Source organism: Phalacrocorax aristotelis, chromosome 4, assembly GCF_949628215.1.
Source record: "Phalacrocorax aristotelis chromosome 4, bGulAri2.1, whole genome shotgun sequence".
Classification (NCBI taxonomy): Eukaryota; Metazoa; Chordata; class Aves; order Suliformes; family Phalacrocoracidae; genus Phalacrocorax; species Phalacrocorax aristotelis.
In genome coordinates this window covers 16,933,647-16,949,245 of record NC_134279.1, presented here as the reverse complement: position 1 = coordinate 16,949,245, position 15,599 = coordinate 16,933,647, and the positions used below count along the sequence as shown (strand labels likewise).

Sequence of the window (15,599 nt, the reverse complement as noted above, 5' to 3'; positions counted from 1 at the left end):
GTTTGTGAAAGCCTTCAGAAGGATTTATGGCAAATATATTTTTGTTATTTTTTTCTGTTTATCAAGGAAAACTCAGGTCAGATAAGTGTCTTATTTTCACAGGAGTCAGATCTTTTTATCTATTTCTTAGTGCCCTTTGACTGAAAGAGATGTAACTGAGTAAGTTCCTTAGGTCTCAAAGCATTGCCTCCAACTTTGCATCACAAGTTTTACTGCAGATCTCTTTTCAGTTACATTATTTTTAGTGAGTTTCCACGGAGGAATACGAGTTCATGCTCTCAACTGGCCCTTACACTACAGCAGCTTAGGCCAGTGTAAAGCTGATACAAGCTAAAGGCAGGATTCAAGCAGTCAATGCTGGCAAAGGGAAGACTCAGCTGACAGTTACGAGATCCATCCTGCAAGACGGAGGTGTCAAAGAAAGAAGGCTGGAGCGGAATTAGGTTGGCTGTTTGGCAGCAAGAACAAGCTGTAACAGGAGGCAGGACAGAGGGATACCTATGCAAGAGTCAGGATCAAGAACCAAGGCTGGAGCAGATAGAAACTTTTGTTAGGTCTCAGGATCACAGAGCAGAGCTACACCCAAGTGTTTGATGGGGAAACCTGACTGATGGGAAAACCATCAGCCAAGCTTTCAAGCCAGTATCTAAATCCCTGGGGGACAGACTGTGGCCAGGCCATTTGACTGTTTTTTGGACTGACAGCTGCCCAAGTGTGCAAGTAAGGTTTGGAAGGGGTTGATGCATGCTAGAATTGCTCGAGACAGGAGGGGGCACAATGAGTCTTGGCAATTGAACTGTCACTCAGCCAAGTTCTTGCTATATGCTTATGTATACAAAGAAGTATGTGTAGTAGCTCACAGGAAAACAGACACCTTTCACTTTGGGTTGAAAGACAGAGCATAAAGATTTCAAGTAAGCTAGCAAAGCCTATTAGTAGGAGAGGATTAGGAGATAAATATGGAGTGTTGCCCCCAAGATACACAGATATTCAAAAAAAGTCTGAAATTAGAAAAAAAAAAAACTAAATTTTTCTAGCATCAGTGTTGTAAACCTTTTGAAGTTTTGCAGAACATTAGATAGAATACACTCAAAATGAGGAATTTTTAAAAAATACCTCTCCTTCCAGAAACCCAAGATAACTTTTCTTTGCTAATACTCAGTATAGGTTAATCAGATCAATTCTACCCACTGTACCAGAACAAATTTACTCCTCTTTACCTTTGTGTGTGATCTGAAACCCAGGAACACCATGTAGTCTAGGAGAAGCACAGGGTAAATCCAAGGATCTGCTTTAAAAGAAATTAAAACAAAGCAAAATTTTATCTCTTCTCTTTCTCTACAAGCTTACATTGTAAGCTAAATCTCATACATTGTAAAATATCACCTCAAAATATGTTTTTAAACACTTAAAAGTAAAAATTAACCATTTGAATAAACACTAGCTTTTGGGTTGGGGACTTTTTAACGCTAGAGTCCTTAATTTCTGTTCTTATTACCGTGTTTAAAGTCCTTACAATCTAAAAATTGTTTTGTGATAATAGGAAATAAATTGACGGCTTCATTCTAGTTCTTCACAGAATGACTTCGGTCATTGTGACTGTAATTAGCTGCCACTCATGTTGGTATTGTGGGTATGGAAGTCAAAGAATGAAAGTAAACAATTATTTTCTATGGTAGCACTGCGAAATGCAAATTTGTGCATATTGGTAAAGACGACTGGGTAAGTGGCATTGCCTACAGGTATGCTGTAGCTGTTACGTGAATAATAGGTGTCAGTGAGACAGGAGAATTACTTTTGTGAAGCTTCATTCTCTTTCGGATGGGTGGGAGCAGGCTGGACTGGCTTTTGCTTATTCATAGTCATGCCAATCTGTCTGCTCATCTGTTCATGGGCTGCTCTGTGGAGTAATTCTTTCAGTTCCAGATGTTTCATTTATTTTACCATTAAAACAATGTGGTGGTAACTGCGATGGTGGGTAATTTTCAGAAATAAAAAAGGTATATTCTATTTGAAAAAATCAATTCCTGAAAACTACTCACTGTTTGTAAGTACCAGTCATATTTGCTGAATTTTAATTTAGTCATGGAGACTGTGCTTTTGGGCTCTATTAAATATATATACAAGTTATATTAACATGAATAAGTTTATCTATGTGTTTTAACCTAGCTGTTTAACTACGGTTAATTTTGCATAACGCTGGGCGGATAAAACATACTCATCCCAGGGAACAAGTTTGTTCCCATGGCCAGTTTCTAGAACTGTTGTGAAGTAACTAAGAGCCCCAGGAGCCTCCGTGGGGCACACTCTCCTCAGTTTCAGCTCTGCTCGGAAATAACGTTATCAAGAATTGCCGTAGTCAACAATAACACAAAGTGCTTTGAAAACCTGAACACTTTTTCCACACCTGCTGTGAAACTACGGACACAAGGATACAGATATTATCAACAGATCAACGGCAAATTCATGGAAATGAAGTCACTATCACATCTCATGCATGTAACTGAGTTTGGTATTTAAGTATGTCATCTTGGAAAGAATGGCGGTTTTTTCTATTTTATTTAATAGCCAAATTCATTATCATGAAGACCTAGGATACAATATGTATAGAAAGTTACTAGAGGCTTACTGATTGCATTAGTGTTAAAGGTATTTAACCTTTTGCATACTCCAATACCTTGTGACACCCACCAAGAACAGTTACCATCCAGAAGCGTAGTGCCCAATTCTGCTTTATTACTGAGATATGTTACACTTTCTGGAACTAAAATCCAGATTATATGTCTTAGTTTTAAATCTCTCATGTTCTTTTACAATGTACTCCAGGAGTGATCAGGAGGCTGATCCTAAGTTGTTTGTGGATTCCAAATGTAAAGGAAAGGTCACATGAGATACTCAGGCTGAAAAGAGGTTACACTGAAAGCAACACAAGACAAAATCACAATTACAAGCTATAATTTATTTTTTCTTGGGAGTGTCACCACTGGAACCTTACATAAATTCACACAGATCCGGGGACACTAAATGAGATTTCCTGGAATCCTTGAAGAATTTTAAGAGGCTGATATAAGAGAAGGCAAAAGAGAAATTCTGAATAGGATTTTCCATTGATTTTGAATTTAGGGTTCATGTTCATGTACTACTGATGATGGTGCGGCACTATCAGTTTTATTTTCAGCCAGGTCTCTGCACTTTAACAGATACATGCAATAGCAGTGAATGTGCGTGTGCCCTTAAAGTAGCTGGGCAATGTGTTCATGTTACTGTCTTCACTTGGAAAACACATAAGAAGGTGCAAATTGAACCACAGGTGTGGGAGATTGTAACAGGTACACACAAGGATTTCCAGTAGACAGGGTTATGTCTGCAAAATATTGTCACAAAGGTGCAGGTAAACGTGAAGTAATCAAAAAAGAAGGCCAAAAATTCAGGATTATAGACCTCAATGCAAAATCCATTTGTACATAGCCATTCTTCCCCACTGTTTTTTCTGCTTTATAGTGGTCATCTTTGTTTGTTACTCCCTGTTTCCCCCCCTTATTGTGATTCCACTTCTCATTTCTATCTAGGTGCACACAAGAACTGGGGGATGGAGAGGGGATACTGAACAGGGGAAACCCTTCAAAATCATCAAATAAACATTTTAGTAAATATATTAAGGTTTGTTCTTTTTGGATAGAAGCAGCAGCAAATGGAATGTCTTTCATAAGCTATAATATTGTCTTCCTTTAGGATATGTGGAAAGATGCAGCCAAAGCTCACTGATACAGTGAAATCATTTACTGTGAACAGCCATTTCATTGTGCTCATGCAAGGCAAATATAATTATCCTGCTAAACAGTTAAAATGATAAGTCTCTGAAACTGCACACTTAGATCTCCATATACTCTTACCAATATTTTAATCTCATTGAAATTGAAAATGTTCCACTAAGAATGTTCCTTAAAGTGCTAGAATTCAGAAGATAAAAGGAAGATATTGTCAACAGTTTTGAGGCATTATTAGAAAGGTGTTTGAAATGGTAGTAAGGATGTTTGAGAAATCTTTACAATTTTACTTTTGGGAAGATTCAGCTGACAAAGTATGAGCCAAGACTGCAAATAAATATCAATAATGGGTTAGAGTGTGCTCCATGACTCATGTTGGGAGGTGAGCATGTGTTCATACACATCATTGCATCAGAGCACGTGGGATGCAGCCACGAGTAAATACTTACCAAAATGGTTAAGAGCTGCATAGCCCAGGCCTATGAAGATTCACAAGAGGTCGTGATACCACAAGGGAGAAATGTGCCACAAAATGACTCTGCCATGCTGATCGGAACAGAACAAAGGGAAAAGCTGATTTCTGGGAGCAGAGCTGGGCCAGATCTTCAGCTGGTCTAAATGGTCGTCACCTTGTTTAGGTCAAGGGACCCAAAGATCTTGTTCTTTTTGTAGGTGTGGTAGGTTATTACATAACTGATATTTTAAAAAGACAAAGTAGGTACTCTAAAATTGTATAAGTGCATCTTTTTTTTTTATTATTTATTTACATTTCAGTAGAGCTTTACTACATTTCAGTAGTGTTTTAGTTTAGGTATAGGGCCTGACCAGAGATCACAGGATGTAAATGAGTTTGACCACTAAAATCAATAGGAGAAAAATCAGTAGTTTATACAAAAGGGAAGGTTCAGTTCTTCTTACTGTAAGAACTAAAGTCTTTAGTTGCAGAGATAGCTCATCCTGCATTTTTCAGTGAGATCTTGGGAATAATCTATATATTGAAGAGGCAATAGTGAATTTCATAGAAATAAATGTAAACAAGCAATCAAACAGAACTTTTATTCCTAGATTTTGTAGAACTTTATAATTTCACAAAGAATTCACAGGAAGACATTTACAGTAATGTAACTTATAACCTGTAAAAAGGCAGAGTCAACTTCTTATTTCGCTTTGAGAGGAAAAACAATAGTCCAGTCAATTATCCCAGGTCTTACCTGAGAGATGAGTTCTCCTTTTTCTCATTCTCCAAAGCCCTACTCACAGAGTCAATCCCAGACTAAACTCAGCTACACACATTCTCTCTATGAACAAGGCAAGTGATATATAAATATTTAAAATATATTAATTTCTATACATATAAGCACAGCCAGCTCAAGAGAGGCACCAATTCATCATGTTTTTCTATACAAGTATGAGAAACTTCTCAGGAAAACTACAAGCATATGCACATACTGCAAGCAGACATCTTCTCCAGTGTCACTCTGCATTTAATTTTGGACGCCAAACCACTATGCAAGTGGACCACACACTCCATATAGCTCTGTTTTATATTCACAAGCACAGAGAAAACTAAACCACTTTTAAGCATAAAAACTGCTTTAGAAATCATCTTATTAGGAATGTACACATACAGCAATTGTTTTAGAAGTACTAAAGATAGCAAAAACATTCAATAGCCTTCAAATATGTACACTATAAGTGCTGTTTCTTTCCCCTCGCTCCCTTCAGAAGCTTTCCTTAAACGAGAAAAATATTCCCTCTGTATTTACTTTCCACTTACTGTCCCATATTAACATATTCTAATTTTTTAAAATGTTTTACATTTTGTCCTGTGTTCACACACACGGACAGACAGACGAATTTGGAAGCCTTCTGTTTCTTTTCGTACACACGTAATCATACAACAGTACACCATGGGTGAGGTAGAATTGAAGATGCTCATTCCTCCAAGCCTCACCATGCCAGTTCCAGCGCACTGGCAAACAGATCATTATTCAAGTCTCTCTCTTGCGAACACTCATACTTTTCAGAGGGAAACAAAACACTGAGAAGAAAACAAATTAAGTCTATTAATTTCAGTAAAACAAAGTGGAATACAAGTGTGAACTGTAATTTGAAAGTAAAGAATACAGGGGGATTCAGAAATCAGTCCATTCCAACTCATCCTGTGAACTTCTCTCACCTCACTGCAGCAGATGCAACGCAGCACATGCAACTTTCACCCTGAAAGAGCTCACCCCCATCAGCCTAGCAATACACCCATATAGTCTTACCACACTCAAGTATCAGACAGAAAAAAGTACCACTAAAGCATGTATCTCTAGTAGTTGGAGTGCCAAACCCAGAGTAGCAGTGCTGATGTCTTGATTTGTACCTGCTTAGGAACATAAAGTTCTCCCTGTTTTATATTGCACTTTATAATAAATAATTTTGAAATCAAAGACCATTCCTCTTTTTCATTTGAAATGTGTACATGTTGATTTAATACAGGTAAAAGTTTTTTCAGTTTCAGTGCCATAAGTAAATTCACATATTCCACATGGGAAGTTAGGCAGGCTGCATATTTTTGGTCTTCCCTTTATTTTGCATATTTCCTCAGTTTTGTGTTCAATACATTTATGCATTTTTGCAAACTCTGGTTTAAACAGAATGATCCTAAACCCATTTCCCTCTCAGTTGTACAATTTTCAGTCTCTTTGTTCTTGTGATTATTAACATGTCATTATCTCCTCAATCAACAGAGAATTTTTCTTGGACAATATGAATTTCAAATGTAGAAACCAAACAGAAAAATCCTCTCTTTGGCATAAACCTGTCAAGATTTCCTTATGTATCATCAAGTACATGGAAAGGCTTTACAGGACATCTGTAACTTCCCCAGCATGCAGTACACTACTGTTCCGATCGCCAGGTATGCATCTTTCATGAGAAGACGTAATATTAGCATAAATCCCATGGCTTTTCCAGATGATATTGTCTTTCCTCTTTGCATGCAAGTTTGCAACACCTCTCTCACATTTTGGCACTTTCATTTCATACTTCACAGTTTTATTAGCACTTTGAGCTTTGGAAGATAGCTCATTTATTTGCTATATTGACATGCCACAAAACTTTGAATACACTATATAAAGATGTAGAGCAAGATAGTGACGGAGTACAGTCAGACACAGATAATAATCCTGAAAGCATTCCGGAAATCAATTTACTATAATTGCCCTTTGTCTAGAGTGGCAAAACCAGCAGTCCTACGAGACTGCATATTCATGTCTGATAATTTGCACATTGTATTATTTGTTCAAAGGTCAGCCATTCTGATATTAATAATCAAGATATAGTGTCAGGTGATGACAAAAGTTCCACAAAGACTATGTGTAATTGTTCTTTAAGATATTTCTCTTATATAACTTCTATACAAATACATGTTTACATAAGCACAGCAAGAATGGTTGAAGGCTTCCACTGCTAGATCCCTTTTCAGCCATCTCCTAAAGGACGGGTGGTTTAGGTCACTACTCTTCCTTGAGATCTGTTTCATCCTTTTCTCACTATCTATCTTCAAGCCAGCTTTTTCTTCACCTCTGTCTCTTCTCCCGCTCTGTATCTCTTCTCCCTTCAGCCAGTCATCATGGTGGGTGGCAAGCTAAAATAAGGGGGTCTGCAAGAAGATCCAGAGGTGTTCAAATCCAGAAGAATTATTGTCCCTAAATGAATGTAGAAAGTGAAAGGAAGGGTTTGGTCGTGACTTGGGGAGGAAAAAATGTGTATCAGTTACCTTGGAATATATGGTGCAAGTTCCAGACAAACCTGCATGGTTCTGATAAAAGTAGGTCTGTTTCTGAAGCATTGCTGCTGTTCTGCTCAGTGAAATATTCAGTAATGATAATTCTCTTGCTTCTTGCTATGTGCGGAGACCCTACTCTCTGAAAGTACAACCATTTAACAGCCAGAAACATTGGCCAAGACTAACGCTAAGGCAGAACATGAAGTCATAAACATGCACAGATGTTACTATTTGAAAACATTAAAGAGGGGTACTGAAGTTCCTGAGCACATCCCAAGTTGTGTTGATTTCAGCAGTAATGAGTCATAAGGGAAGAAGATACTACTAAAATTACATGCCTGGGACACTTTTCTTTGCCACTTACATTTAGAAAAAAACCAACAGTGTCTTTAGAAAAACTTAATGGGGAGAAGAGCACTCAAACACTGCTGTTACCAAGAGCTAAAATGAATAAATCTGCTTGCCTGTATTTATGCGGTTAAACAAATACAAAGCTAATGCATTACACATTTCTGATGATATCATGGAAGGCTCAGGAGGTCTAGTTTCACAAGCATCTAAAAAAGGTTAGTGCTGAAGGTTACAGGAAGTTATGAAATGGAACATTTTAGGGAAAATTTTATTTAATGGAATTTGGGCAGTTTTATAAATACAGCAAAGAAAGTGGGACTACTCACACATTCTGTGCCTGCCTGGCTCTGATTGATAATTGTATTAAGTCTACTGAAATATTCAGTTAGGTGAGCAAACACACTCTGGAGGTCTTAGATTTTTAGAAGTCCCTGAACCTTTTCTGCGTTCACTTTAGTAGCAGCTCAAGCCTGCTCCAACATGCAGAAACAGGGATTTCATGCTGAGCATGAGAATTCACCACAGGGTGCTAATATAGTTATGCTCATGCTATCCTTTCTGTAGCTATCTTACCCTTGTACTCCAGATGAAAGGACTCCCAAATTAAGAAAATATTAAAAGGCATGCAACCCAATAACTCTGTTCACTTTGGCGAGTATAATTCAAGGTTTCAGAAAGCTTTCTTTAGGGGAGAAAGCAAAAGTAAAATCTCTGAGAGCTGTCTCAGCCCATTATCTACTAGAGAACTGGAATTTCAACTGAGGCAGAGAAGGGCTAACATTGTCCGTTTTGCACTTTTACCAGTACAAGAATAAAGACACACAGAAAAAGATAATTTAAGCTATTGCTCTTACTAAATCAAGGAATAGAGTACCAAAACTGGAAGAAAGTATGAGCTCATGAAAATAGAAATTTCATACTTTTTTCCCCTTTTTTGTTGTTGTTCAGTGATTCTTTTCTTCACTTTTCTCTGTTGTTTACGGATTCTCTCTATAGAAAGAACTTTGCCCTAGACACTTTCTCTCCAGAAACACTCTCATTTTCTCTCACGCCTAGTGAGAAATACTTAACCACACATACTTCAGTAAGATAGCAGGTATCAGTCAGCATCTCCTTCCTGGGCCCACTTAACTAATGAAATGAACCAGGGCAAGTTCCACGTCACCTTTTACAAAGTGGTCACTTACATGATCACCTACATATCACAGTATCGGTCTCCTCTATCTATTCCTGTTCAGTGAGGTTTGACTCTAGATATTTAGATATCTAAATTTACATAAATATATTTAGTTTTATTTATCTATCTAAATATATAGATGGATACTTATGGAGAAGCTGGTTTGATTCAGAGTATTTGAAATGAGGTGCAACCCACCAAAGGTAGGTACGTTCTTTCTTAATGGGAAAAAAAACCCTAAACAACAAATCTAAATGAAAAAGCAGATCTTCAGGGCTTCACAATTGCCAGGTAGACTTTCTTAACATTCTTATTACATTGCAAAGATCTTTTTTTTTTTCTTCCCTCAGAACTTGCCAAATTTCATAATACTGTGGGACTTGGGCCACCTGTACAGAATACAGATAAAAGTCTATAGGTTAAAGATGACAGGAACCTGGATATGGTTTATATCTTGCAGTACATAGTGGCTTCATTCCTTTTATGCCTAAATAAATACTTGACAAGGCCAAAGGAGTAAAGCTTGAAGGCATTTTCCCCGAAACGCAGACAGTTTTCTCAATGTCGAATGGCTTGAACATTTGCTCTACAGAAAAGAAAAAATTAGACTTACCAATATTTTCCTTTAGAGGTATGCATCCTTCATCCCTTTATAACCCTATATGAGTTTTGCCTTACCTCAGCTAGAACTAGTGGAAGGTGTTAATCAGCTAGTGGAAGGTTAAATCAGCTGGCTAGGTCTGAAAATGCTGGAAATATTTCTATGATGTCTATTATTACAGTAGTTTTCTTTTTTAGCAGATGGCAGGGGAAGACACAAAGCCAGGACACTCATGTTTAAAAGGGTATTAAATTCCAGTCTTCAAAGAAAAATCAACACAGAGCTGTGTGGAAAATTTGTCCCCTTCTTCAGTGAAAAAAATCCTTTAACTTCACAAAAAGTGAAGCTCCCTTCCACATCATGGAATAAATAAATGGAGCCCAACCAATCACAGAACAGTCATATGATTCACATGACATCTTGCTTCATTTTCTTCCACATCAGTGACTCAGTCATTGTGAGACAACTAATAAGGGTCATATTCAATATAAAAACTGTTGGCTGAAAAGCTACCATTTTGATGGAAACTGTAGCTTTTAGCAAATTAATATTTTATATTCGAATTATTTGCTTCCAGCAGAAAAAGTTACTTGTATGAAACAGAAAACAAAAAAAACCCCACCTTTTACAAGATTGTGTTCTGTTCAAGATTTTTTTCTCTATGTAGTTTTTCTGGTGTTTGTTATTCATAAACCAAGCTACGTTATGCTTACAGATTGAGAAGATTATAATGTAGATCATCAGCTGCATAAATCTATTAATAGACATGGAAGAGTACCAATGTCAAGTCACATAAGAATGTGGCCTTATGACAAAAAAAGGCAGCAGTGGGCAAACAATAAATTGCTGAATTTCCTCCTGTTTAAAAAAATCACACATCAAAGAAAAAACTACTAAGCTTCTTGCTTCATAGAGTACTGTGGAGATAGGCAGACGCAAGCCTTATAACATTTGACAGCCTTTTCAGGGAATGTAGGGCTGAATGTTACAGAAGGGGTCTTTCAGGTAATTTTTACAACCTTTTTTCTAACCAAGAATCTTACTGAAAAAGTTTTTTCCAGCTTGTCTTTCCAAAAGCTTCAATGTTGTAAGAGTTGGAACTATTTTCCAAACTAAAGGAGCACTCACAGGAGTCTGAGCTGAGCCCCAGCTGCAATAAGGTACAGAAAGTTGCTGGGAAGATATGGACCTGTTGCATTTCTGTTGATAAAGTGAATATCTATGTTATTAAGATTATTATAGTTTTTAATTATTTCTTTTGCACTGAATTATCTCCAAGCTCCTGATATCAAATAAGGTAATAGTGGGATAAATACTCAGTTACCTCAGAAATACCACAAGTCCAACAGTGCCATTTCCCTTCATTTCCCTTATGAAATGAAGCTGCATCATTTGACTTCTTATTCTTGATTTCCATTTAAGAGAAACTGTTGATTTTGTTGAATGACAATCACTAGCTTGTTATTTAATTAAAAATATGAAAAAGGAAAAAGAATAAGTTGAGCTGCAATTTTCAGATCTTGAAGCTTCTTCTGACTGCAAAATTTTTATATATAGGCTAAGTGTCCAAATATTAAAATCTTTGGCAAGAACCCATCCATCCTTGACCCAGAACTTTGAGATTAGATTTTACACCTATTTAACAGCTGGTCACTTAGCATTGGCCTATTTTATGCAAATAGTCTTCCATTTAAATAACAGTCATTTCCATTTATTAGAGTAATTCAATTTCCTAAGGACAGCCTAATAATACAGCTGCCCCATTATGCCATGGATGAATGTAGTCAAATACTTGTAATTATATTTTAAATATGTTACTGCTATTTAGTATTCTATCACACCCACAGCATGGTTGGTAGCACAGAGATATGAAGTACAGAGATCCCTGTCTTATCTAGAGACCATACAGTGTAGGTCCCTGTTCTAACAAGGATCACTATATTGGTGCATTTTGTAATGCACATGTAGGTAAAATTACTAGACCATTAATAAAGAAAAGTTTAATTGAAAAGCATTTTACACACATATCTATAGGTAGTTCAGCAGAGGTGAATTACTGCAGTAATTACACAGTACTTTAGTGAGTCCTTCTATCTAAATTTTGAGCTTGGTTTTGCTGTAGGCTGTAGTACCACAACAGAGAGGTGAATTCACAAGGATTCACGAGGCCTCAACTACTCTTATCAGTAGGTGAAAATATCCTAAAGGTCTTTTCTAAGAGAGTTCTTATTGGAACCAGTAGGAAGGGGCAGTAGAGAGAACCACTCTCTGGACTGCTAGAACAGATAGCACAGACCAGGCTTGAGCAGGGTAGCAGCAGAGCAGAAAAATGAAGGGAAAGAGGTTTTGTAAGTCAGATTTAAAAAGAAATGGGTCATGTGTACCAATGCTTTAATTGTCCCAGAATTTCTAGCTTCAGTTAAGGACACAAACAGGTTCCCATTTTGGTGTCAAATGTCCTTGATAAAATGTGCCCAACACACCATCCATCCATCTTAAATTCTCCCCAATGTACATTCTGAGATAATCCTGCAGTGACTTCCTGGGCCCCTGTCCAGGGACCCAGCAGATGACATGTCTGCTCCTGCCACGGCCACACCACCTCACAAATGAGTACCCCAAGCACAATCCTGTGGAGGGACACTGTTGCAGCATGGCTTTCTGGCCAAGCCTCAGATGTAACCCATCGCTGTGTCCCTGCCCAGTGATGGCAGCCTTAGGCTGCTCCACTCCTCTCACTGGGGTGGAAGGATGGGACCTGCTGATGGTCCCACAGCAAGCTCATGGCTCCTCTCCTTTGGGAGCTGCTGGCCTGCACTGCACCCCAACAAAAGCCATGTTTGTGCTGCTCTGTATGGTGGCACATGCTTCTCCAAGCTGCTACAAGCAAGCTGACCACATCTTTCCAGAGCACAAATACAGTAGGCTAATGTGCTCATGCTATGCCTGGACCACCCCACTTCATCTGAATATAAGTTAACAATTTACTAGTCATGGGCGATGGAAGGTAAAGTAAGCAAGGGAGGTAACTTTTAATCAGTTCTATGACAATTTGTATCATCTAAGACCTTCCTCAAGAGGTTTATCTTTAATTTGAATTTGTTTTAGGCTCTTTGAAGCTTGTGAATTCCTCCCCCACCAACCCTCTGTTCAAGATGCAGTAAGGGAGACTTTTCATTCTCTTGTTGATTTCATCCTTCTGAAGGGGCCACATTCCTTCCTTTATCCCTTCTTCACTGCCCAGATGCAAAAATTTTCAGTGGTCAGAAACAATGTTGTCTTCTGCTTGGTAGCTTAGAGGTGCTGGGTGATATTTACACTTTAAGAGCTTGTTGGCTTAATGATGCCTGTTTGAATTATAAATCAGAGAATCATGTGAGTTTTCAAGTATTTTAATAACACTGACCATAACGATGCAGTGTTTGGAGAAGGCAGCTAACAGTTATTTGGCTGTATGTGTTAAACACAGCAAGTAGTAATATTTTAAATATTTAACAATGATGGCAGGTTTTGTTCTTTATAAGTCAAGAGAATCTTTTCTAAAAAATTATTATGTGCATCCTGGGCTAATCACTTTCCAAACTTGAGTACAGATGCAATCCCAAACTCAGAGTACTTACAATCAAAGACAAGCAACATTAAATGAGATGGAAAAAGAAGAAAATGCAGCTATCCTCAACTGCCTTTTCCCTGAACATTATGAATTAATTATTTTCATGAGACATTTAATTTGACACCAGCTTTAGAAGGGATGTGCAAAAGGGAGCAGTTTCCTATATGGCTTGTCTCAAGAAGGATATGAGCTTGTCAGGCACAGGAGAGGCACAAATATAGCACTCATCAAATTTGTTTTCATTAGAGAGGCTTAGAGAGTCCTGATGATGTAGCAGAGGTAAAAGTACATCGAACAAAAGTAAAGCTGTGGAAGAAACTCGAAGATAATTAATAGAAACAATGTAATTTAGCAAGAAAGAAAGAGATAGTAAAAGGATTGAAAGGGTGTAATGGGCAATATAGATGAACTGGAGAGATACACAGTCTGGGGATAGTAAAGCTGGAGACAGGAGGACTACCAAAATCGGTGATAAGAACCAAGATCAGCAGCTGCACGAGATGTGTCAGAAATAAATCACCAACATAAAAATGGCAGTGGATGCAGTGCAGAGGGAGAGTCCTTTAGGGACAGATAGAAAGCCCCTGGCATTCTCACAGTGCAACAAACTGAAAGACATGCCATAGAATTAAGCAGAGAGGTGGGCACAAAATTAGAATGTTTCACCAAACCCTGAAAAAGATACTAGTTTCAAAGGAAAGTTTGAATTTAAAGTGTCAGTGGAATAAAGAAAATAAGGAACAGAAGCAAGTGGAAGACATCTCAAGCAATTCCAAGATTTCGCTAGCTGAGAGGAGTTTGGGGAAAGTGTTGAGACAGAAAGCTGACTAGAAGCGACTCAAAGTGTAGTTACAGAAATTAGGTAAATACTTGTGTTTGCAGAGCCAATGAATTTAGATTTCTAAAGAGATGGAGAAGTGGAAATTACTGAGGGGAGACTTGCCTGCATGTTGCAGCTTGAGGTATTGTGTATAGATAGATAATTATGTGGCCCACAGCATCTATAAACTGCTTAATCACATTGAACCTCTCTTTTTATAGTATATGTTTCTATGGAAAACAGCACCACATATTTAATTTCAAATCATTTACCTGTAGAAAAAATTACCTGTGAATGCATGTCACTACACCTTGGAAATGCCCGCTATATCACACTTCTCTGCATAATTTCTATATTCACTCATGTAGCATAATTTTGTTTATTACAAATAAAAAACTAATTATCACCAAGATGGTGCCTGCATGACAAAAATTAATGTGCAGTATGAAAAAGAATGATTTTTTCTATTCTCCTTACAGATGCTTATACATTTGAACTATTTTGTGAGCACTAGCTCCATAAGGAAATGTTGCAGTTGAGTAAATAACTCCTTCCTCTCCCAGTCCATTATTAGCAGGAAGGTAAGTCCATTGACTCCAGCAGAAAACAGAGCTAGACAAGCCCCAATATTTTTTAAGGTCCTGCCAGTCTAAGGATTGGAAAATCATGTGACTCCAGTTTACAAAATGGAGAGGCACAACAGAACAAAATTTGCACAGGTTGCTAAACACAGTTTACACTGATGCTACTTTCCTCAGCTCAGACCACGTTCTCATACTCCTACTGCACAGCTGTGCTGGCCAGGTTCCTGCATCATCATCACCATCATCATAGTTTTGAGCCAGTTTAAGTCCCCAAGACTGCTTACCACAGATCCAGGTGAACACTGATAGTGATCCAAAACATGCTCTGTGTAGCGGGAGGGAAAAAGGACTACAGCAGCTCTGTCTTCGATCAGCTTACTCTGTTTTGGAGCTCCTTCAATAGGAACAGACCAACAAGGAGACAGAGGTGCCACCACCCCCATAACTAAAACACCTGACACTATTTGCTAGCTTCAGTTTTCATTCTTCATGGTCCAGCAGGGACATCATAATGCAGTAATATTCTGCAAGCTTAGAATGAACTGCTGTTTTAAAATTTAAATAACATTTCGGAGCTTATATCCTACTATTAGGAAAAAGGATTGTGAAGTGTGGCTTTCTTATCTTCCCCAAAAGTTTAATTGATTTTATGGAAATGGAGGATTGTACCTTGAGCACCCTGGCTGCAAGCTTTAGAGTTTTTCTTGAGAGAAGAAAATTGGTTAATATACTGAACTTACATGACTGTAAAGCATATGGCTTATTCCTACATTCTGAGCTACCGTGTTCTTGCTGATTTCTTGGAATGAGGGGTGGATAGTATTAAATACAATAACTTAAGTGGTATTTAAATTGTTAAAGTTTATTTTTAAAATTATTAATTAGTTATTAGCTATAGCTGCTATAAA

The 15,599-nt window shown here is 37.8% G+C and overlaps 1 protein-coding gene across 1 annotated transcript in view; it reads right to left on the bottom strand.

Annotated features, from left to right (window-relative positions):
• Positions 1-15,134, bottom strand: part of IQCM (IQ motif containing M) — a 111,003-nt gene extending 95,869 nt beyond the window's left edge. Inside the window, 7 exon segments of the mRNA XM_075092404.1 lie at positions 1,221-1,291; positions 4,979-5,040; positions 5,396-5,414; positions 10,569-10,662; positions 10,665-10,790; positions 10,793-10,874; positions 14,976-15,134. Coding sequence (XP_074948505.1) covers positions 1,221-1,291; positions 4,979-5,040; positions 5,396-5,414; positions 10,569-10,662; positions 10,665-10,790; positions 10,793-10,874; positions 14,976-15,134 — 613 coding nt within the window.
• Between the last annotated feature and the right edge of the window lie 465 nt (positions 15,135-15,599).